Source organism: Staurois parvus, unplaced genomic scaffold (genome assembly GCF_062004578.1).
Source record: "Staurois parvus isolate SC_StPar_1 unplaced genomic scaffold, SC_StPar_1.0 ptg000779l, whole genome shotgun sequence".
Classification (NCBI taxonomy): domain Eukaryota; kingdom Metazoa; phylum Chordata; class Amphibia; order Anura; family Ranidae; genus Staurois; species Staurois parvus.
The window spans coordinates 4,103,929-4,129,283 of NW_028318575.1; the positions used below are offsets into that span (position 1 = coordinate 4,103,929).

Consider the following 25,355-nt stretch of genomic DNA (forward strand, 5'->3'; position numbering starts at 1 on the left):
GTCTGGGCTGAAACTTCTGTACCCACATCTGACAAATCTTTTCTCAGTTCCTCAGCAGTCACACGGGGACTTCTCTCCACTCTACGCTTCAGGTAGCGCACAGCAGTCGAAGTCAGCATCTTCTTTCTGCCACGACCAGGTAGCGTTTCAACAGTGCCCTTTGCCTTGAATTTGCGAATGATGCTTCCTAAGGTGTCTCTTGGTATGTTTAACATCTTTGCAATCTTCTTATAGCCATTGCCCTTCCTGTGAAGAGAAATCACCTCTTCTCTTGTCTTCCTGGACCATTCTCTTGCCTTCACCATGTTTGTAACCACACCAGTAAATGTCTAGAAGGAGCTGAGTATCACAGTCATTTTAAAGCTGCCTAATTGGTGCTTATTATGCTTGATTGCTGCTCGGTGACATCCACAGGTGTTTTCAATACCTGATGGAAAGCACCTGTATGAACCTCTGTTCTTCAGAGTGGTAGTCTTTAAGGGGTTGAATAATTGTGGCAATGAAGAAACCACATAAGAACCATTTACTACTGTATTACATAAACAATTGATGTCATTTTAGTTGCATTTGGGTAGTTACAACGTCCTTGTAGGATTTGATTCTGAATACAATTCCAAATGTACACTATAGTCCCTAAACCCCTTTACAGCATTGGGGGTTGAATAATTTTGGTCACAACTGTAGTACAGATGACCAGAGACTGCAGACAGTAAAGGAGATTACCAGAGACTGCGGACCTTTGGGGAGGGAGGGGGAGCAGGTACCTGAATTTGACAGGTACCCGCTCCCACTTCCGCGGAGTTGTCCTTCCTTTCTTCTTCCCGCGGCAGCTTCTGTGACAGCCGGGTGCCCACTGCGCATGTGCGAGAAGCGCTGCGCTTTGTGAATGGCCCGGAGCCTTCTGGGACCTGTCGTGTCCCAGAAGACGCCGGACCGCTCACAAAGCGCAGCGCTTCTCGCACATATGCAGTGGGCACCCGGCTGTCACAGAAGCTGCCGCGGGAAGACTGCAGCGCTGGAGCGAGGAACAGGTAAGGTCCTGCAGGAGAGAAGAGCTGAGTGGCCGGCCCGATATTCCGACATGGTGGCGGCAGAAATACCGGACCCGCCGCTTTACATTCGCTCCATAAGACGCACTGACATTTTCCCCCCTTTTTTGGGGGGAAAAAAGTGTGTCTTATGGAGCGAAAAATACGGTAAGTACCTGAATTAAATAAAAAAACTGCCTTTACTACCACTTTAAACACATTCACTGCATTAAGGTGAAAAAAAAAAAAAAGGTAAAAAAAACCCTTCAGTATTCATCTCGATCCAAAACTGTGCATGAGAGCAGCGGCTCTCCCCCACCTCATAGGTTCAGACACTAACATTTTTTTGTGAAGAAACTACATAACCTGCAATCTGTGGGTCTCTCAGTCTAGTGGTCTGCAGGTGAGAGCTAAACAGTAAACGGTAAACATTTGCGGGGTCGATCCTGAATACGGCTGCCAGACTCATTCACCTTTCCAACCGCTCCATCTCCGCCACCCCCCTCTGCCAATCCCTCCACTGGCTTCCGATTGCGCAATGGATCAAATTCAAAATCCTAACACTGACGTACAAAGCCGTCCACCATACTGCCCCGAACTACATCACTGACCTAATATCCAAGTACCGCCCAACACGCACACTCCGCTCCTCACAAGACCTCCTTCTCTCTAGTTCCCTGGTCTCTTCCTCCCATGCCCGCCTCCAGGACTTCTCCAGGGTGTCACCCATCCTCTGGAACTCCCTGCCCCAACCCATCAGATTATCACCTACTCTCCTCTCCTTTAGGCGCACCCTGAAAACCCATCTCTTCAGGGAAGCCTACCCCACCCCCTGCTAACTTGCTGACCTCCTCCACTCTTCCTACCACCCCATCCCCCACAGCTATCTCCTCCTGTACCACCATCCCCTCCCTCCTAGATTGTAAGCTCGAAAGAGCAGGGCCCTCGATCCCCTCATGTTTTGCATTGTATTGGTATTGTTCTGTCACATGTTTTGTCCCCCTTTGTAATGTACAGCGCTGAGCGAACTATTGGCGCTTTATAAATACTGTATAATAATAATAAATTAGATATAAAACACACAAACAAGCAGAACAATTAACAGAGAGATCACCATGCAGTCTTTCATCACATTAGACCTCCCACATTTGTGATGCAACATTGGGGCTTCATGGCTCGGAACATGCCTGCCATTTTACCTTGTCCCAAGCTAGGTGAAAGAATATATGGACTTAGGCAAACAGATCAGCCATGACACGACAAACTACAGCCGTGACACCACTATTACATGGTAAGGCAAACAGAGAGATTTAGAACTACACTAATACCTCGATAAAACAACAAACATATTTGAAAGTGTACAGTGCCATAAAATGAAATTTTAGTAGTTGGGTTTAGAGCTACTTTAAGGATTCCCAAAAACACAACCAATTCCCTCAGAACTCTTTTATTACAAGCCTCTGTTGTTCTATCACACAATAAAGGGAATATCTGAAATAAAGCGCTATGTATTATTTTGAGCAAAGAGAAAGCCAATTAGCCAACACATTATCCTAAACAGACAACTGCAATAACTCGTCGCAACTTAAGTTGTTTTACTATTTGTATATCTGAAAAAAAGGTGGGGGTGGTATAGTAAATAAAGACAAAAAAAAAGAAAAAAAAATTTTTTTTCTTTTATAATACAAAATTTGCAAAATACCATCTAGAACAGTGGTTCTCAACCTGGGGGTCGAACGACCCTTTCACAGGGGTCGCCTAAGACCATCAGAAAACACATATTTCCGATGTGTAAAGAGCAGCTACTGTGTAGAAAGCAGCTACTCTGTTAAAAGCAGCTACTGTGTAGAAAGCAGCAGTATTGGAGGTAAAACGACACTTCATGAATTATAATTACTGGGTAAATAATTTTATGGTTGGGGGTCTCCACAACATGAGGAACTGTATTAAAGGGTCGCGCCATTAGGAAGGTTGAGAACCACTGATCTAGAAGCATCTCAACGTTCCCCATAACATAGATTCTGCCAAGCTAACGCGCACATTGTGGGCGATTAATAACTATGCTTTCTGCATTCATAACAGTCTCTGCTTATTGCTCTTGATTAAATGCGATTTTGAATAACATCTTTAATATAACACGGCTATTAAAGAAACTGCGGGAACTCGCAAAGCAGGAGGCATAAGAAGCGGTTTCCATTCCTGTCTGAGGATAACAAAGCGCTGTTGACTCCCTTAGGAGGCTGTCACTTGTCAGTGGACTCCAGCGCGCACAGCCGTCATCTCCAGCACAAGTTGGAGAGAGAGGGACGTTCCTTTATTAGGACAAGTGTGACAAGGCATTTATATGGAATATTCTAACACTTCAAAAATCAAACTTTCTCAATGAGCAGAGAAACGTGCGTCTTGGTTGTTCTAAAGAGCAACTGGTCAATTAAACGTGTCCTAAAGACAAAGGAAGAGGAGAACCACTCTGGTCTGATCTAAGTTAAGATGGAAGCTGAGAGAGGCCATCTTGTATGGTGCAATCTATGGAAGAGTTAAGAAGGAACATCAGCAGTATAGTATGCACAGTTTTAAAATAATCTACATAGTCTGGTGGATGCTATTATATGCAGCAGCTAACATTTTCAAATAATACATTTTATTTTAGACCCAGAGAAATCACTGGTTTTCTGTACTTCTCTATGCAACGCAGGCAGATCATGGTTTGTGAGAGAGGCCAGTAGGGTGCTGTACATATCTTCCTGAAAACATCACAGCACCCTGCCTCAGTACTCCTCTCAAAAGTCCTCAGCCGTGATGCAAACACAAACCTGGCTGTTGGGAGGACTTGTGCAAATATGTAAAGCACATCACAGAGGTCAATCTGCAGAAATGAGCGTTCCTAGGCAGAACATATTACATGCAGACATTCCCATGTAAAGCCCACATGATGCTGAACCTCCATGATTAAAATAACTGAAATTCAATGGATGATTTCATGATGATTCAATGGATTGATTTGATGATCAATGTAATGATTTTCCAAACAGCAGCTCCAATCCTCTTCTTTTGGGGTTCCTAACTGTCCCTCCTGGCTCCTCCTACTTTACGAGTGCCCCCCCATAGCAAACTGCTCATTATAGGGGCACTTGTGCAGGCTCGATCCCAAGCCTGGCTCTGTGTCTGTTGACAGAGTATGGTTCGAGCTCCACCCCCCTGCTCCCACCTCCCAGGCTATTATTGACAGTAGCAGGAGCCAATGGCAGATCGTGGTTTGTGAGAGAGGCCAACAGGGTGCTGTACGTAGCTTCCTGAAAACATCACAGCACCCTGCCTCAGTACTCCTCTCAAGAGTCCTCAGCCGTGATGCAAACACAAACCTGGCTGTTGGGAGGACTTGTGCAAATGTGTAAAGCACATGGGCAGCACAGTGGCTAAGTGGTTAGCACTTGTGCCTGGCAGTCCTAGGGTAACCGGTTCAAATCCCAACCACGGCACCACCTGCCTGGAGTTTGCATGTTCTCCCTGTGCCTGTGTGGGTTTCCTCCCACACTCCAAAGACATGCTGGTAGGTTAATTTGCTCCTGTCTAAATTGTCCCTAGTATGTGTATGTATGAATGTGAGTTAGGGGCCTTAGATTGTACGCCCCTTGAGGGTTAGGGACTGATGTGAATATATATGTGTAAAGCGCTGCGTAAATTGATGGCGTTATACAAGTACCTGAAATAAATAAATCACAGAGGTCAATCTGCAGAAATGAGCGTTCCTAGGCAGAACATATTACATACAGACTTTCCCATGTAAAGCCCACATGATGCTGAATCTCCATGATAAAAAAAAAAACTGAAATTCGATGGATGAAAGGGACCATCAGGTTGGGTAAGGATTATAAAACTAATGCATCCAGTTTACTTGGCAGGCGTGTCGCTCTTGGTCTTCTTGGGCAACAGCATGGCCCTGGATGTCAGGCAGAACTCCTCCCTGGGTGTTGGTGATGCCACCAAGCAGCGTGTTGAGCTCCTCATCACTGCAAACAGCCAGCTGCAGGCGTTGGGGATGATGCGGGTTTTCTTGTTGCCAGCCAGTTCAAGAACCTCAACCTTCAGCTACTCGAGAATTGTGGCCAGATAGACCGGGAACTCTGGCCCCAACCCACTTGGCATGGTTACCCTTCCTGAGCAGGTGGTGAACGCGACCAAATGGGAACTGTAGAATGGGGCTGGGATTTGTGGGATTGATCACAGAAGGTTTTTCTACCGTAATGCAGATAATGCCACTCCAAAGCATATCTAGAGGTAGACGTGTGGTGGAAGCACTTGCATAAGGTCCAAATATACATTGCATACTTGCACATTTTGGTAAACATACCTCTGTGTTTACCTAGTTCCAGCAAAAACAGCTCTGCGTTTTACAGCCACTGGCACCATAACCACAGAAGCCTCTTCCATCACTGACATTGTTTTCCTTTGGCCATAAGGAGACTAGTGGTGATGCAATTCTTGTGCATTTACAATGGAGCTGCATCATACCAGCCATAGGATCCCTTGCCTGACATTTGTACGATGCGGAGACTAGCAATGCACAGCAGGCAGCGTTAGGCCCCATGTACATGAGACACTTCTGAACGATGGAAACTGACTGCTGGAAAATGTAGGCTAAAAAACATCTGTTTAGCTGCATTTGCATAATGCGTTTATGCGCGTTTAGAAACGTTTTTTAAAGATAAGCACAGGAGAACCTCCCAAAAGCCCAGAATGCACTGAAAAGTGGTACATTATGAACTATTTCAGACTGTTTCTGAGAAATACAGAGAGTAGAAGCAGAGACAGCATTAGGTGTTCAGATTAGCTTCCGCGTGAGTTGCTCATTAACATTTCTTTTGTTTCCAATGGTGGGAAAGGTGTCTGGTGGAGGGAGTCATTAAGGCCACCTGGCAGGGGGTCTTCATGAGGAATTTTAGGTGTGAATGGTCATTAACATATCTTTTGTTTCCAAGGGTGGGAGAGGTCTGAGGTGTGAAGTGGTCATTACAACTGGTGAAAAGCTTGGTAGGAACATGTGTTGTGTTTTGAGTACCTTGAAAATGCTTTCCATGCATTTTTCATGATGGAAAAAGGCTCTGGACAGCACTGGGAACTGGAAGAGTTGAAAAAAAAAATTCAAACACAAATGCTTGTAAACGCAGTTTGCGCTTGAAACACTGATAAAATCGACTGCTGATCGCAAGTTTTCTGCATTCAAAAAAAAACGACTGTAAACTCAAATGTCTGTAAACTGTAAACGAAGATGTGTACATGGACACATAGGAAAACATTAGGGAGAGTCCAGGGGCTGCTGAAAAAAATGCTGAACAGCTCCTAAACGTGAGTTTATCAGCTGCAGTGTACATGAGCCCTTAGTCATGGAAAAATGCTAGCAAAAAAAGGGAGTCTCTTATTGGAAGCCACATACACAAATTCAATTTATTCTGCAAAAAGAAATCTGAAAGATACAAAAACGACAAATAAATGCATGGATGCAATAATAAATCATGACACTGTACAGAAGAGCTAATTGAGAGGAAGGGGCAGGAAAGGTGTGCTGCATTCAATGTGTAAATAATAAGCTGTCAAAAGGAGAGAGCAGAGAGATTACCTCATCAACCCGGTGATGCATTCACTGTCCAATCAGCAGGTTGCAGCTCTGTAAATCATTAGGAATGGATAAACAGAAAAACCGCTCCCATATATGCATTCCATTTATGTATGTAGCCGATTGGCTGAACTTCAGCTTTAAACATGCCATTGGGTAAGGGTTCCATAGGCATTAGACGTTTAATTCAGCTGTTTTTGCCAGAGTGAGAGTCCGCCTGTGTAAGTGGAGGACCCCAAAGTCTGTTCTTTACATAAAACTGTGTCATCTGATGGCTGCAACACCCCTCCCCCCACTCGGGATGCATACCCGGCTGCTCACTAATGTCTACAGCTGGATTATAGGGAATGTAGGATGAACCTAACAGATTACACTGGCATTAAGCCCCGGTCCACACCACTGCGATTTCAGGTGCGACATACGATTTACAATTCACACCTGAAGTCACATCTAATGTATTTCTAAGGCACTGTCTTAATCAGTGCGATTTGAAGTAGAGAGATTTCAAAAAAAGTCCCTGCGCTACTTTTTTCCGATTTCATTGCAACTTGCATTGACTTCTGTTTAACCTCCCTGGCGGTATTCCTGAGTGTAGCTCGGGGTAAAATGTCAGTACCAAAAGCGGTAACCCCGAGCTACACTCAGGCTTACCATGCGGCGTTGCTCAGGGGGTCCCTGCAGCACTTACCTTGTCCTTCGCTCCCGCGATGTGTCCCCTGCAGCGTCCCCGGACATCTCCTCCGGCCGATGCCGGCATCCGGCTTCCGTGTTCTGGTCCTTGTGACGTTGGGACGTACGGGCGTCGAAACCGGCGGCAAATTTGACATTTTTTTAATATGATTATTACATAGTAAAACATTGCTGTTTCAATGCATTTCACATACATTTTGTCCCGAGTGCTTTGTCCTGTCCCCTGCCTGCATTTTGACTGTTCTTTCTGCCTGGAAACTTAGAAAAGTCCATGGCATCCAAAAAGCGTCCCTTTAGGTCAAAATCGGTTTTAGACCGGCTAGAGAACAGCGATAGTAAATCAGAACCACTTGCAGAATTGAGTGATAATGATTCGTGGGGGAAATTCGTCATCAGACACTGAAAACGATTTTGCGACTTTGCTCAGCGATGTGCGAATTTGCCTCTGTATTTCAAATTTCAGTGTTTTTGGTTTGATTATATTATTGAATTTAATTTATTATTATTATATTATTTTTTATGATTATTTATTAAATTATAATTTATGATTTCGTGTTTCAAATTTTATCCTGCCCGGGATGTTTACTAGACTCTTGTTCAGACAGATTTCAGTGAGTTATTCCTAAATATTACAGCCTACAATAAAAAAACGACATATTTCCATGCAAAAATGTACCGCTTTCAGCACAAAAAAATCGGAAAGAATCAGACCGCCGAGGAGGTTAATGAAGTTGCAAGCCACAGAGGAATTGGAGGTACAAATCGCACTGATCTGCAGCTTTGAAATCGCACTACTTCAAGTGAAATAGTGCGATTTCAAAGATGCATTCAGTGTGAACCAGGGCTAACACACACACAGATAAGCAAACCAGAGTCCTGACTTCTCTCCTTCAATTACAAAGAGAGAATGTGAAAGGAAATAGCTTCTGCTATGCTCTCAAGACTACTTATTATTTTATTACTTTTTTTACATAGATATCTTGCAGGTTATCTAAAAATCTCTATAATTAAATGGTATTAAATAGTAATAATGTGAAAGTGAGCGCTATCCAATCAGCAGCTGAACACTCAAGATAACCAACATAAAACCTTACAATACTAAAAGAAGATAAAAATAGTGCAGCGCTTAAAAATATGAATCAGCAATAAAAGGGATATTAAACATCAAACTAATAACAACATGGTATCTTCCTCTGAAGAACGCGTTAGGAGGAGCCAGGATGTCGCCGGCGCCACATGGAGGCCTGGTGGCCATCTTAGACTCTGGAGGGTTAGTTCATCTCTGAAGTTCTGACGCTGTTATTTTGTTTTTACTGCTTGTTTGCAAACACTCGTCTTACCAATACATACTATTTTTTAAATACTACACTATGGGCACCCTTCCCTGACTCCCCTGAGGAGCATTTATTTGCAGAGCCAGTTCTTTGTGATCCAGTCATCCACCTATCATCTATATCCAGAGGAGGGAGTTCCCTGTAAGCAGGCATCCTCGCCTACCCATCCCTTAAAGGGACCTCTACCGAGCAATTTTGACCATAACCCTGAGTTAGGATTACCTACGCCCCTGACCAAACCTCTACTTGATGAGGAGACCCTGGATGTGATACTTAATGCGTATATGAATTACGCATCTGGTGAGTGCGTAATTTTACTGTATTTCTTGGAACACCACCACCGAATATTAACCAGTTGCATGGCACCTTATATTCATACAGACTGTCATTCATAGTGAACTTTTATTTATTATTATATTATTAGTTTGATAGTTAATATCCCTTTTACTGCTGATTCATATTTTTGAGCGCTGCGCTATTTTTATCTTAATTAAATAGTAAAGACATTTTTTTTCCTAAAAAAAAAAAAAAAGAAAAAAAAAAAAAAGGAAGAGGTTTATTCTTGCTCCGTGCAATGATTATGCTCAGAGCAATCCCATATCTCCTCTTCTAAAGTCACCCCCCCCCCCCGGCTTCTAAAGTTTCCACCCCTCCTCTTCTCCATGTGCCCCCATAGCAAGCGATTTTCTACAGGGACACATGTGCGAGAGCGCTCCTGGGCTGAGCTGTGTGAGCCCATAAACACACGCAGTGTGTGGCTTGGTCCACAACCTGCTCCTTCCTCGCAAGATTTTATTGACAGCCATCAGGAGCCAATGGCTCCTGCTGTCCTGTGAGCAGAGGAAAGGAGACTAGTGCTGCTAATGTCATAGTATTTGATGGCGGAACTCCCTTTTCCTTTTGGACCACTCACCATAATGTCTGCCAAACAGTTGGAAACTGGGCAAGGTAATAAGGAAAGAGAGAAGATTTTTGATTCCTTTCAGTAAGTCACCAAAAGCTCTTGTTATGCTCTCTCCATTTTTCTTAAGCCACCCTCTAGAGAAGCCATGATTTCCAACTACTGCTATCTGCTGGAGTCGCACTACCAGCAGCTCCCAAAAAGACCATTCACTGCTCGAGTCTGTACCTTCCTCAGAGCCTTGTAAGGATCCACCTCATTACATGACACCCGTAACAGTGGGACGAATGATAAAATGCCTGGGTACTAAACACCTGATCATCGCTGCTGATAGGAGAGATTAGGGTTCAGACTGGATGATCATTAGGGGCCCCAGAAAAGTGATGCCTGCATCAAATCACACACTGCAGTTTTTATAGTGAGCAGGGTATCAGTAAGTGTGATTTCTGTTTTCCTCTATACAGAGCTAAAGTAACAGAATTGGGGCTTAAAGCATATTTCCACGTTTGCAGTCAACTTAGAGAAAACCCAACTATATGTTTATTATGTGTTCCCGTTCACACAACAGACCTAAATTTTGTGTCATGGCTGACTACAAGCTTTCTTCAACAATGTCAGAGTGAGCCTGTCCCAAGTCTGTCCTCATTACCATACAATGCAAGAAATCTAGCTTCTAAACAAGGGGTCTCCAAGCTATGGCCCTCCAACTGTTCAAGTACTACAAGTCCCATCATGCCTCTGCCTCAGAGTCTTGCCTGTGCCTGTCAGAGTCTTCAAGGCCTCATGGGACTTGCAGTTCAAAACCTGGAGGGCCATAGTTTGAAGACCCCTGTTCTAAACCTTTGTTTGTTAGGACAGACAGTGTTCAAATCTTGTTATAATTGATACTGAAGACCTGACTGCATCATGCAGATGGGGTTAATTATGGAAAACCCAGCTGCCCAGCCCCCTAACAAAGAGGACTATTCTGACTCAGATTGTTGTGATAGCAATTTATCCCTTGTGAGACCTCTATGCCTAGCCTGTATAAACAGATATAATCACTGTGGACAATCCTTATCAGATAGCTGAACTCACCAATACTGTGTTCATCCAGAAGTTGCTTTATTCTGTACATGTGACAACAGGATACAGCAGAATGAATGGTTTCCAGTATTATGCGGTCAAAAGATGATACTTTCTGTACCGTACTATGCAGAGTACATGTGTCCCTGTTACATGTGGACTGTTAGCTGCCTCCATGACATAGGAAGTGCTGTACTCAAAAAGAAGGGAGGAGCTTCATATGCAAAGGAATTGTGTCAGATCTCAGGGAGGTAATATGAAAAACAAGTGCATTACCAAATAAGGCCACTGGATGGCAGCATATAACTATAGAAATATCCATAGGAAATGGTACAAAGAATAAACTATAGGAATTCTCATGTACATTAACATAAATATTAACTGTGTAACAGCATAAGGACTATGTGGGCTTTTTCCTTGCTGGAGGGTCCAGATTAGAGGATTAAAATAGGTGACCTTTAAGTTTTAAATTTTTTTTTTTTAAGTTATGCTATGTGAATGGGGACATGTAACAATTATAGTGTAGGTCCTATCCCAATTTGGCTGCCAAAGTGGAAATACACTTTAACCATTTCAATACCGGGCAATTTTAACACCTTCCTGCCCAGGCCATTTTTCACGTTTCAGCGCTCTCACACTTTGAATGACAATTGCGCGGTCATACAACATTGTACCCAAACTAAAATTTTATCATTTTCTTCACACAACTAGAGCTTTATTTTGGTGGTATTTAATCACCGCTGGGGTTTTTATTTTTAGCTAAATTAACTAAAAAATACCAAAAATTTTGAAAAAAAACACGTTTTTCTTTGTTTCTGTTATAAAGGTTTGTAAATAAATAAGTGATCTTCATAAATTTAGGCCGAGATGTATTCTACTACATGTTTTTGGTGAAAATAACCCAAATTAGGATGTATTATTTAGTTTGTAGGAAAGTTATAGAGTTCACAAACTATGGTATAGATCTGAATATTGATCAATCCTGAAGTACTGACAGCCAATCTAATTTCTTGAGGTCCAAGAATGTCAGAACAGTACAGATATCCCCCAAATTACACCTTTTTGCAGAGTAGACAGTCCGACGTACTTCATAAGAGGAATGGCGCGTTTTTTGAAGTTGTATTTTTTTTGTCATAATTTTGCGGAAAATTAAATAAATTATTTTCACTATTTTTTTTTTACATACTGTCACCAGTGCAGTACAGCGTCATCATATAACTGGCATGGCGGTGAACAGGGACACTGACTGGTGACAGTATGAAAAAAAAAATATTTTTTTAAATTTTTTTATTATTTTAAATTTTTTATTACATTTTCTTTTATTTTTTAAAGATTTTTTTTCATATTTTACTATGACCAAAGTGGTACAATGTTACCATAGTAACATTGTACTACTTTGGGGAAGTGATCAGTATTTTTTATTTATTTTTTTTCACACAATTTGCTTATAGCAAAGAATTACTTTGCTATAAGCAAGCATTTACCAGAATGAAATCGATTCATTCTGTTTTTTTTTTTTGCTTAGGTGTGATTTGGCCACAGCTAATCACATGACATGTGCATGTGACCTGCTGTGACCATTCACAGCTAGGCACTAGTATACAATGGATGGCATGAATGAAGCCATCCATTGTATACAACTGTCATGTGACCTGCTGTGATTGGTCACAGCAGGTCACATGGCACCGGCAACGGGGGCCGGTACTCAGATCTGTCATCGGCCGTGTCCGAGGTACACGGCCGGTGACAGATCGCGCCGCTGCGCTGCAACCGCGCGAACTGCGCATGTGCGGGAGCACGCCAAATGGCGTGCACCCGGAATGGTGAAGCATTTTTGCCGCCGCCAAACGGCTATAGGCCAGGCGGCTAATGGTTAAATATCTGCCTCATAATACATGCAGATAAAATACAATTTTTATAAAAACAATTAGATTTTAAAAAAAATACTTTTATATCATTAATTTAGTAAATAATGAAGGTTAAAGAAAAAACAACACTGTGCTTCTTCAAGAAATGTTCTCTAGTAAACACAGGAGTAGAGGGAGTTTGACATTGTAATGCAACACTTGTTTCTGCATTGACAAGACAGGGAAAAAAAAAAAAAAAAAAAAACATTATCAAATTAATTAACCAAGAAAAAAAATCTCAATAGGTCAACCCAATCTTTCCTTTTAATCATCAATAATAATGGTCTTTTAAGTTCGCGAGATAAGAAAACCGCTTTATCACAAGAACAGAGACATAATTAAGCCAAGAGTAGCTGTGTGATAAAATCAATAAGATAAAATGCACTCATAAATTGATTTGCACCAGTGGCATGTTAAAAAAAAACAACACAAAAAAACTGCATTACAACAAAGCCGCCTGTCTTGCGATGTCTTCATTCAGAAAACAGACAGAGCAGCCTGTGTGCATACAATGCTATGAGATTTTATTTTCACTTTGAAAAGAAAAAAAAAAAAAAAAAAAAGAAGAGGCCTCCTCCTCAACAGCATTAAAATGATTTCTTTGAGGAGTGATTGGCTCTATCAGCTGATTGCACATAAAAGTGATGCCATAAAAATATCTTTGCTTCAATTTCATGTTCTTTTAGCCTTTGTTCACACTGATACGGTGTGGAAATCGCAGCGTTTTCAGTGCGAATTCTGCATCGCATCACAATTGCATCTCATTCACACGGACTGATGTGTGTGTTTGTTAACGACACCCCCACATCGGTCTGCAAAACGCGGTGCAATGTGAAGAATTCGATCACATAGGTGCGAATACCCATGTGATCTGATTCTAGTGTGGACCAAAAAAAGGGCACTGCATCTTTTTGTTGCGGGTGCAGTGCCATACATACACCCTGTTCCAAATTATTATGCAAATGATATTTTTCTCATTTACTTAAATAATTGATGTAAATAACAGTCAGCATAATTCTCATGTTATCAACTATTAAGAGTACAATTCACATTTTATTGAACAAACCTCCTAATGATAACAGGATTTTTGTTAAACATAAAACACTTCCAATGCACTGTTCCAAATTATTCCGCACAGTAAGTTTCAAAACACTTTATAGGTTGTAAAGAACTGAAAATTGTCATTTGTTGTGTTTGCAGCATATTTACTGAAATCAAAAGCTATTTCAATCAAACTTTTAACAACATTTTAACTTTTTAAACATTTGAACAGGTCACGTTACATTGTAACATAGGACCCCTTATTTGATAGCAGCTTCACAAGTCTTGCATCCTCTGAACTTGTGAGTTTTTGGACAGTTTCTGCTTGAATTTGTTTGCAAGATGTCAGAATAGCCTCCCAGAGCTGCTGTTTGGATGTAAACTGCCTCCCACCCTCATAGATCTTTTGCTTGAGGATGCTCCAAAGGTTCTCAATAGGATTGAGGTCAGGGGAGGATGGAGGCCACACCATGACTTTCTCTCCTTTTATCCCCATAGCAGCCATTGATGCAGAGGTATTCTTTGCAGCATGAGATGGTGCATTGTCATGCATGAAGATGATTTTATTACGGAAAGCATAGTTCTTCCTTCTGTACCAGGGAAGAAAGTGGTCAGTCAAACTCCACATACTTTGCAGAGGTCATCTTTACACCTTCGGGGACCCTAAAGGGGCCAACCAGCTCTGTTCCCATGATTCCGGACCAAAACATGACTCCACCACCGCCTTGCTGACATCACAGCCTTGTTGGAACAGGGTGGCCGTCCACCAACCATCCACTACTCTATCCATCTGGACCATCCAGGGTTGCACGGCACTCATCAGTGAACAGGACTGTTTGAAAATTAGTCTTCATGTATTTTTCTGCCCAATGCAGCCGTTTCTGCTTGTGAGCATTGGTTAGTGGTGGCAGAATAGAAAGTTTATGCACAATTGCAAGACTCTGGAGGACTCTACACTTTGATGTCTGTGGGACTCCAGAGGCACCAGCAGCTTCAAATATCTGTTTTCTGCTATGTAATGGTATTTTAGCAGCTGCTCTCTTGATCCGATGCATGGATCTGGCAGAAATCTTCCTCAATGTCCCTTTATCTGCATCAACCCGTCTGTACTCTGAATCAGCCACAAATCTCTTCATAGTGCGATGATCACGCTTAAGTTTTCGTGAAATATCTAATGTTTTCATACCTCGTCCAAGGCATTGAACTATTTCACTCTTTTCGGCAGCAGAGAGATCCTTTTTCTTCCCCATATTGCTTGAAAATGGTGCTCTGCTTAATAATGTGGAACACCCTCCTTTAGCAGTTTTTCCTTAAATTGGGCTCACCGGCCAATCTAATTATCACAGGTGTCCGAGATTGTTTTCAGTGATCAAAAGAGCCCTGACACACAATGCCATCCATGAGTTAAACTGAAAAACAAAATATTTAATCTTTAGAATTTGCATAATAATTTGGAACGCGGTGTAATGTATGGCTCTAATCGCACCGCATACAAATCGCATGTGATTTGTGCAGGGATGCGGTGCTGTTCCTGTGCGAATCACATGGGATTTCCACAACCGCTGTAGTGTGAACTTAGGCTTAAGGTTTATATGTTTTTAAACTGGTGATTTTACAGAATAAAAATTGGGAACACAGCAGAAGCGAGTTCTTTGCAGGCACTCTATCTCTGATTGATTTCTTCAAACGAACCATACAGAAGGAGGAGAAATGACAGGAGGAGTCAGTCCTGTCACTCATTCAACTAAAGCTGAACTCCAGGATAAGCACATTTTGTCTAAATACAAGAGACATGTGTATTTTTCCTTGAATCTTGGGTGTTGTGTATTTCTTCCAGATCTGTACAGTAATCCAGGATGAAACGTTCCCTGTGTTCAGGACTTTCCTGTAATAATGACCACTCACTAAATATGTGTGTGTGTAACTTGCGAGCCACTAAAAAAATCCTCTGGATCGCTAACATTTATCACATTCTCAAACTGTGTTAAAAAAAAACCATATAACCAAAATGTTGCGCTCCCAATCCCCAACAAACTATAAATTGGTAACTTCAAATTAAATATCCATAAAAAACAAGAAATAATATAACATAAATAAATGAATTTCAAATTAAGGAATGTGATATAAATCAAACAAAAAAATAGTCCCATTATTCAAATAATAGTCCAAAAGAATTAGTGATGACGTGATCCAAACACACCAATTGTGACTTTTCGTGAATCCTTAAATCATTAAAGATGTGCGCTCACCTCCTTACAAGCCTAACAGATAGGCTTAATACACTTTTTGTTCACATAAATGGAACCTGCTAGAATTTGCTGCAGCATGGAATGGATGTTGGATACCTCCTATGTACAATGCTTCTCTCCTTATACACTCGTTATCCCTGCAGGGATCTCTCCCTCCTTCAGCTGCTCAGGATCCCCTGCTCACTCCTCTTGGATGTTCCTCAGTGTCATGAAGCAAAAAAGAAATGTGGACATAGTGCTTTATCCTTACAAAACTTTCCTTTATTTAAATGCTCAATATATGCACTCACATTGAATAAAGCCAAAAAGCGCTTTTGTATAAAAATCCTTTGCCTGTGTGTGCTGCACAGCGTGTATACTCGCCGTTTGCTCTCTGGTGCCGAGTGACGTCATAGCCCCACCCCTACGCGTTACGCCATAGGTCACGTGGCTTCATCAGGGGGTTGTAAAAATTTTAACGTTTATGTTATATTATTACTTGTTTTTTTACGGATATTTAATTTGAAGTTCCCAATTTATAGTTTGTTGGAGATTGAGAGCGCAAAATTTTGAAGTTCCCAATTTATAGTTTGTTGGAGATTGAGAGCGCAAAATTTTGAAGTTCCCAATTTATAGTTTGTTGGAGATTGAGAGCGCAAAATTTTGAAGTTCCCAATTTATAGTTTGTTGGAGATTGAGAGCGCAAAATTTTGGTTAAATGACTACTCACTGCTACTCTCTCTCTCCTTGTGCAAGTTGACTGGTCTGGTCTCCTCCCCTCTCCTGTAGGCAGCCTGTAGTGGGTGGAGTCTGCTGGGTCCCTCCCACGGCTCTGCTTTCTGCACAGGCCATGTACAGCACAGTGATGATGTATAATTGCTACAGTTATAAGATAATAACTGGGCTTGCAGTATAACTTGTCAGACAAAGTAAAAGTATAAAGTTCTTTTTACAAAGAGAAAAGTGGAAAAGTAAAAAATGTTCCTATAGTTTATATTTACATTAACCAGTTTTCTTTCCTTAAACCTTGAGTCGCCACTGAGCAGATACTTATGCGACCATGCATTTTTAAAGGCCATGCATAGCAATTAATGGAACGTAACTTTGGGACGTTCCATTAAAGTTTGGGGAAAAAAATGGGGAAACAGTGCCTTACGCTGTAACATAAACAAAGAAATTCCCCCCGCCCCTCGCCAACAACTGTGATCACTGCCTACAAAGAAAAAAAATGGAGTTTTAACTCCAACATTATGAATCAACAATATGACAAAATTGTCCACAAGGATAAAGGGGTTAATCAGGTTTAAAAAATAAAGCCACATTTATTGATGTCCAGATTTTCATAGAAAATTGTCATTAAAACCACTTGTGCATGAAATCACAAACCTTACTGGAAATGCCTGATGTACCTAGATGACACATAGTCCTGGTCCCAATGAACAGTTGACCACTGTGAAAATGGTACAGTGCCGGCTGTACTGGGATCTGATGTATGGGGACACCTGGAGTTGTCTCAGACAACGCGCCAGCACACCGGAAGTTTGTCACAGGTCCGGCAGGAAGCCGGCATGGATAGAAGACGAGGCGGGCAAAGGAAGGATATGTTTTTGGATTTACACAGGACTTGGCCAATGAAGCAGGAACGGATGAACCACTTTTCACAGTGGTCAGCTCTTCATTAGTACCAGGACAATGTGTCATCTAAGCACATCAGGCATTTCCGGTAAGGTTTGCGATTTCATACACAAGTGGTTTTAATGACAATTTTCTATGAAAATGTCTTCTTTTTTTTCATACCTAAATAACTCCTCCATCCTTGTGGACAATTCTGTCATATTGTGGATTCCACACTCCTTGGCGCTACTTTAACAGTTGCAGGTTTGGATTCATGTGGTTCATTTGAAAATGTGAGCTGCCGGATCTGCCATCTTCACCATCACTTATGCTCAGTCTACCTCTCACCTTTGTGCCAGGACTCCTTTTATACTTTTTAAAGAAATATTTGCTACCAGCTCAAAGACAAAACAGGATAGAAGAGGTTCCAAGTGTGGGAATGCTGCCTCTTGCCATTCTGTGTTAGCCTGGCCAAAGGCCTTTGAAAAAGTACTTGTGCACGAAACATGTCAGGAAGCCTGCCTCATTGACACAATATGCATGGTATACTTTCCTATGGACACCAGACTGCCAGATTGTTACCATTTGGACATCATTTATCCATTGTGAGTCTATTTCATCTTGCATTTCTATCTTTGAATAAATAAAAGTTACTACACTATGGGAAGTCTTTTTGTTTTGGCTCATTTCTGGTGAGTCTTTTCCACAAGGATACCCATTGTGACCTGACTGCAGTTAATAATGTGATTCCCCTGGTGGCTAATCCATTCTCGGTGTCGAACACTAGCTGATGGTATGCTGTCTGCCCGCCTGATGCCCACCAGATGACCTGATGTTTTAAGTAACCTGATGCTGATGACCAGGAGTTGGTCCTAATCACTGAAATGCGCATTCATTTGCGCTCTTGTGAGTGCAATCTACGGCCACTTATTTTTTTTTTCAAAATCACGGGTCCACACAGATTAGAGACTAATCACGTATGCACCTGGAAACGCCAATTGGGGACGTTATCACATCTATACTTCACCATATACTTTAGTGCGTGTACTTGCACTTCACCATACGCCTCAGTGCGTGTATTGATTTTTGGCACCTTAACTTTTTGCGGATATTATAGCTTGTCATTTTATATTATCGATTTATGTCACTATAACAGATAAGGTCATTGGACTTGGTCACTTTCATACTTTTTAATTTGGTTATATTGGTATCATATAATTTATGTTTTATGATTTTATGTGTTTTATCATACGTTTAGCGCTGCATGTGTTTTATTTTACTGTTGATTAGAGGGTTTGAGGTTTTTACCTTTTCATGCTAGCTGCTTCTTTTGTATGTTTATCCAGCACTCGTTTTACTTGATTGGAGTGCTGGGTTTTGTGTGAAGGAAAAAATGGTAGAACGTGCCGCATTATGCTCATGATGGGATCCATAGTGAATACAACCAGAAAAGACAGGTCATCTCAACACATACTGCTCTCTCTGCTTATGCTCTATTTCTCTCAAAATGTCTGAAATAGTTCATTTACTATTTTGCAGTGCATTCTGGGCATTTGGGAAGTTCTTCTGAGGTTATCTTTTAAAAACGCTTCTAAACGCAAAACGCACATAAACGCGGCTAAATTGACTTTTTTTAACCTATGTTTTCCAGCAGTCAGTTTCCATCGTTCAGGAGAGTTTTCCCAAACACCTGGTGTTCATGAGCCCTAAGAAGCAGCCAATTCGAAATGCATTATCCACCTGGGAGATCTTTGGCGAGGTCCTTTCCTTGTCCTGTACCAGTGGTATGGCAGAGCGCTGACATCAAATCTGGGTTATGCAGCTTCCAGTGCAGGGGCGGACTGACCATTTGGAAACTCGGGCCCTGCCCGAGGGCCCGGGGTCAGTAGGGGGCCCCCATGAGATGCCCCTGGTACCTTTTTCATAGGCTTTTTTGAGTTTGGGCAAGGACACAGGGGCCCCATGATCCCCTATTGCCCGGGGGCCCCAAGAGTTGTCAGTCCGCCCCTGTTCCAGTGACGTTATTTACAGTTTTTATGGTTGCACATCACCACCATTTTGGGTTATGCAGCTTCCAGTGCAGGGGCGGACTGACCATTTGGAAACTCGGGCACTGCCCAAGGGCCCGGGGTCAGTAGGGGGCCCCATGAGATGCCCCTGGTACATTTTTCATAGGCTTTTTTGAGTTTGGGCAAGGACACAGGAGCCCCATGATCCCCTATTGCCCGGGGGCCCCAAGAGTTGTCAGTCCGCCCCTGTTCCAGTGACGTCATTTCCAGTTTTTATGGTTGCACACCACTACCATTTTGGGTTATGCAGCTTCCAGTGCAGGGGCGGACTGACCATTTGGAAACTCGGGCACTGCCCAAGGGCCCGGGGTCAGTAGGGGGCCCCATGAGATGACCCTGGTACCTTTTTCATAGGCTTTTTTTGAGTTTGGGCAAGGACACAGGGGCCCCATGATCCCCTATTGCCCGGGGGCCCCAAGAGTTGTCAGTCCGCCCCCGTTCCAGTGACGTCATTTCCAGTTTTTATGGTTGCACACCACTACCATTTTGTTAGTTATCCAGCATCCTGGTACCAGATGGTGGTTTGTGGCTCCCCCTTTTTGAACAGCCAAGTCGGGTATGTCCAGACCTATAGCCTAACCAAATCATACCAAATACAGTGGTTGTTGGGTCCGGAAAATGAGTGTTCACCACATTGTTTATTGTACATTACTCTTTACAGTAAAGTGGACTGTTTTTGCCTTAATCCACGGCTTGGTGAAAGATTTTCCTATGCATAGGATATTACCTTTTGTGCAGCTAGTCCTCTCACAGATCTTGGTGCTTTACAACGATGGACATTATAGTGCCCCTAGTATGTATTTCCATGGTTAACGTTGGGATTTAACCTTCAGTATCCCCTGTCCAATGCTATTTGGAATCGTATCCCCTGTCCAATGCTATTTGGAATCTAGGGCACACAATATGCTTCAAGCTGAACAGCGCTAACACCTGCTGTAATTATGTACCAGATAGGAAAGTAGCGATAATTAGCATATGCTCCTTAAAATAACTTTCAAAAACAAAAGACATTACAGCAGCTGAGGCACTTAGTTGATTTTTCAGCTCTCTGCAGATGCCGAAGAGGGAGGGGAACCCCCCCCCCCACCCTGAAAAATAAAAACAAGCTCACTGTATGGCGAAGCATTGCAGTCAGTGTAAATTGGTTTACAATATTCCAGAAAAAAAGGTTCTTTGATAAGCCCACAAGTACAGCATTAGAAAATGCAAATTGGCAGCCTTCAGCTTCTGTATTGTTTCTTTCATGCAAAAGACTGGAATTGCCACTGGTGTTTTACGATTCCTGTTGCCTTACTTATCTCTATTTCACAGCAAGAAATATTACAAGCTGTTTCTGTGTGTTCCAAACGAGGCCATACAGCTTCTATGCAAATAGGAAATATAGATTTTTTTTTTTTTTTTTTTAATTCAGTAACCAAAAGGGAAAAAAAAAACAAAAAAAACAAGCCTTTTTCTTCATCCATGACACATTTTTGAATTTCAACACACATAAAATATCTGAAAGAAACAGCTATTTGTTTTGTTTTTTCGTCTTTTTAACTGGGATAATATTTCTAAAGAACCTTGAAGCAGATGGTACCTAAAAACTACAAAGTAACCTGTCTACTTAAACACACGGGAGTTGCCTTTGCTGACTTGTATTTCCAAGCTGCATGCATCTTGGCTGTCATGATCCTTTTGTATGTTGAAGAAAGTAACCTTTTCATGCAAAAAAGATTTCTAATAAATAATATTTTTGAGAATGTAAATTCTCAGTGGTTTCTTCCAAGCAAGCCCTTGTAGCCAAAGTATGCAAAACCTCAACCAGAAGCTCTAGGTCTTGCACAGCTGGCAAGCTAACAGTTACCTATAGGGATCTGCCTATAGGTAACACACGAATCCGGACGTCCGGCGAGACGGACGTGTCTCGGCGAGCTCCTGCTCCCCTGGCCCCAATCCGCTGCCATCTGGGCGGCAGCGGACCCTGACGGGGGCCCCACGACCCTCCGGTCCCTGTTCGCCAGCCAGGGAAGGCCACTGGACCTTTCTCCCGGGACGCCTCCGCTGCTCCGGGAAGCTACCACCACCACCAACGGTCCTGCTAACCCAGGAGGGATCCACCTCCACCCCGACGCTCCAGGACACCAGGTACTTCACCAGGGGCACCCACTACCCACCAGGGAGCCCAACCACCATCACACCGCCAGCCTCCAGGGACTCACTCACTCAGGGATCCCACCATCCACCTGAAACCCCAAACCACCAGGGACCCTAAGCCACTATCCCTCCAGGGATCGCTACTACCCCACCAGGGATAGCACGGCCACCATCCCACCGGGGATCCCCTGCCCACCACCCCACCTGGGATTACCAGCCAGCCACCACACCAGGGAACGCTCGCCCAGCACCCTGATTTCCGGCACGCTATTCCCTCTGGCGACTAATGGCCCACCACGACCCTTGAAGCCGCGGTCTCTCCTACCGGCCGCAACAGATCACGGTTGAGCACAAACCACGCAGGGCCGACGATCGCTACCGCAACGCCACGCTCGACTCTGATGACGATCCTTCAACACCTTCAGCGCCTCACGACGCCGAGCCCTCAGCACCCGACGCCTGGCCTCAACAACCCCAGTCACCGAGCCGCCAGCATCACCAGTCGCCGTGCCTACCATCACCCCCAGCCATCGCACCCTACGACCCCTCCACTAGCCGAACCACCGTACCCACTGAAGACATGCCACAGCACCCATGGTCGCCAGCTTACTGCACCCACAGACTGCTGCCAACCAGCTGCCGCCCTCCACCCTCACTCTACCCCTACAGAAGGACTCAAATGACTCTCCCATGGTAACACAGATTCCCCACACACCTTGCCCTGACCTGTATCCCTTCACCTCCCCTGACCCAACTGTCACCGCACCCACCCCAACATGCCTCCTGCACTCCTCCTCCTCATTTTCCTCTCCACCATCCCAAAAATCGCCTCCCTCTACCCGCCTACCCCCCCAAAACAGCTCTACATTGCCCCTTCACTACTCCCCTCTCCCCACTACGGCACTCACCACCTCCTCCTGCTACTCCACTCCCCCGTCGACCCACGTGCCACCACTATCAGACCCACACGCTCCTACACTTCCCATTCCCATGCCACCTTCCTCACCCTTCTCCTATCTGCTGGGGACATCTCCCCGAACCCTGGCCCCTCGCCACCTCACCCCTCCTCTAGGGACCCCCCTGCTCCCGCCAGCTGCCGTAACCCCCTCAACCTCATATCTGTGCCCCTTCTCCCCGCATCCATCCCCCCTCTCTCGGTTGCACTCCTGAACGCCCGCTCGGTCTGCAACAAACTTACTGCCATCCATGACCTCTTTATCTCCCGCTCCCTTAACCTCCTAGCCATCACCGAAACCTGGGTACAGGCCACTGACTCCACCTCCCCTGCGGCACTCTCCTATGGAGGTCTCGTCTGGTCCCATTCACCAAGACTGAGCGGTCACAAAGGTGGTGGGGTCGGCCTGCTCCTATCACCGCTGAGCACCTTCCAGGTCCTCCCTAATCCTCCCTCCCTAACTTTCTCCTCCTTCGAGGCTCACTGCATCCGGCTCTTCTCACCCACCCCCCTAAGGATCGCAGTGATCTACAGGCCTCCCGGATCCATACCCCGCTTCCTGGATGACTTCGCTGCCTGGCTTCCCTTCTTCCTCTCCTCTGAGCTACCAACCATCATCCTCGGGGACTTCAATATCCCCATCAATGACAACAGCCCGGCTACTTCCCAATTCCTCCACCTAACCTCCTCCTTCGCGCTCACACAGCACACTCAATCCTCCACCCACATCATTGGGAACACCCTGGACCTCGTCTTCTTCCACCTCTGTACCCTCAACCAGTTCTCTAACACCCCCTTCCCTCTCTCCGACCACCACCTCCTCACGTTCTCCATCTCCCCTTCCCCTAACTCCCCCCCCCCAGAGCGCCAAACCATCACCAGCCGCAACCTTCGCAACCTGAACCCGGCCCCCCTCCACTCAGCTGCCGACCGCCTACACGACAGCATCCTTCCACTGTCTTGTCCTGACCTAGCCACTAACACGTACAACGACTCACTATCAGCTACCCTAGACTCTCTGGCACCCCTAACCACACGCTACATCAAACCCAGACCGCTCCAACCATGGCAGAACGACCACACTAAATGCCTCAAACGTCGCAGTCGTGCGCTGGAGAGACTATGGCGCAAAACCAGGTCCCCCCGTTCATTCTCCCTCTACAAATCTGCCTTCCTCACTTACACCTCCTCCCTCCACGCCGCCAAGCAGGCTTACTTCGTAAACCTGATTAACACCCTCTCCTCCTGCCCTCGCCGACTCTTCTCCACCTTCAACTCCCTGCTCTCTCCCCCCCCTCCTCCACTCAGTACCTCACTCACCGCCCACGAGATTGCCACTCATTTCCACAATAAAATTGATGCTATCCGTCAGGACATAGTCAACTCGCAATCTACCTCCCCACCTAGCCTCCCCCCCCATCTCCCCCTCATCTCTTCCCTCCTCTGACCTCGCAACCGCACTGCCCCCCTCCACACCCAAGACCCCGCTTACCGTAACCCCACCAGCTCTGCACTCCTTCAGCCCCGCTACCACTGAGGAAGTCACCAGGGTCTTCTCTGAAGCCCGCCTCACTACCTGCCCCCTAGACCCTATCCCCTCTCGACTCCTCCAGTCACCCCCCTCTTCCCTCATCTGCTCCCTCACCCACATCTTCAATCTCTCCCTCTCTACCGGCGTATTCCCCTCCCCCCTAAAGCATGCGCACATCACCCCCATACTCAAAAAGCCCTCCCTGGACCCCTCTGACCCAAACAACCTCAGACCCATCTCCCTGCTGCCACTCACTTCCAAACTCCTGGAGCGCTTAGTCTACAACCGCCTAAGCGCCCACCTAACTGACAACAACCTCCTTGATCCACTACAGTTTGGCTTCCGTCCCCTACACTCCACCGAAACCGCCCTCCTCAAAATCACCAACGACCTACTTACCGCCAAAGCCAAAGGCGACTACTCTGTCCTCCTCCTCCTGGACCTCTCCGTGGCCTTCGACACAGTTGACCACCCCCTCCTCCTTAATAAACTATTCTCCCTTGGCATCAGACACCGCTCTCTCCTGGTTCTCCTCTTACCTATCCCGACGCTCCTTCAGCGTTTCCTACAATGGTGCCACCTCCCCTTCCCTCCCCCTCTCTGTTGGGGTCCCCCAGGGCTCTGTCCTTGGACCCCTTCTCTTCTCCATCTACACCTCCTCCCTTGGCAAACTCATACACTCCCACGGCTTCAACTACCATCTCTATGCTGATGACACTCAAATTTACCTCTCCACCCCTCACCTCACCTCCACTTTCTCCGCCCGCATCACTCACCTCCTAAACGACATCTCTGACTGGATGTCGCTCCATTTCCTCAAACTCAACCTCTCCAAAACCGAGCTTCTCATCTTCCCTCCTGCCCGCGCCCCCCCCCCCCATCCTATCCATCACTACTAACATCACCACCATCAATCCCGCCCCGCAAGCCAAAGTCCTTGGGGTCATTCTGGACTCTAACCTCTCCTTCCAACCTCATGTCAAATCACTGACAAACACATGCAGGCTCCACCTCCGCAATATCGCCAAAATACGCACCTTCCTTACCCCAGACTCCGCTAAACTACTTGTGCACTCCCTGATTATCTCACGCCTTGACTACTGCAACTCCCTCCTCACCGGCCTACCCCAGTGCAAACTCTCCCCGCTTCAGACCATCCTGAACTCAGCTGCCAGACTCATCCACCTCACCAGCCGCTCCACCTCTGCCACCCCCCTCTGCCTCTCCCTCCACTGGCTCCCT

The 25,355-nt window shown here is 44.7% G+C and overlaps 1 protein-coding gene across 6 annotated transcripts in view; it reads right to left on the reverse strand.

Annotated features, from left to right (window-relative positions):
* Positions 1-25,355, reverse strand: part of PHF14 (PHD finger protein 14) — a 370,565-nt gene that overhangs the window by 157,048 nt on the left and 188,162 nt on the right. Inside the window, exon 18 of one of the 6 annotated variants that reach the window (XM_089654592.1) lies at positions 13,567-14,989. The exons of the other annotated variants lie outside the window; for them this stretch is intronic. Coding sequence (XP_089510718.1) covers positions 14,950-14,989 — 40 coding nt within the window. The 3' untranslated portion in view covers positions 13,567-14,949. Of the gene's footprint in view, positions 1-13,566; positions 14,990-25,355 lie in introns of those variants that run through there. 6 annotated transcript variants of the gene reach the window in all.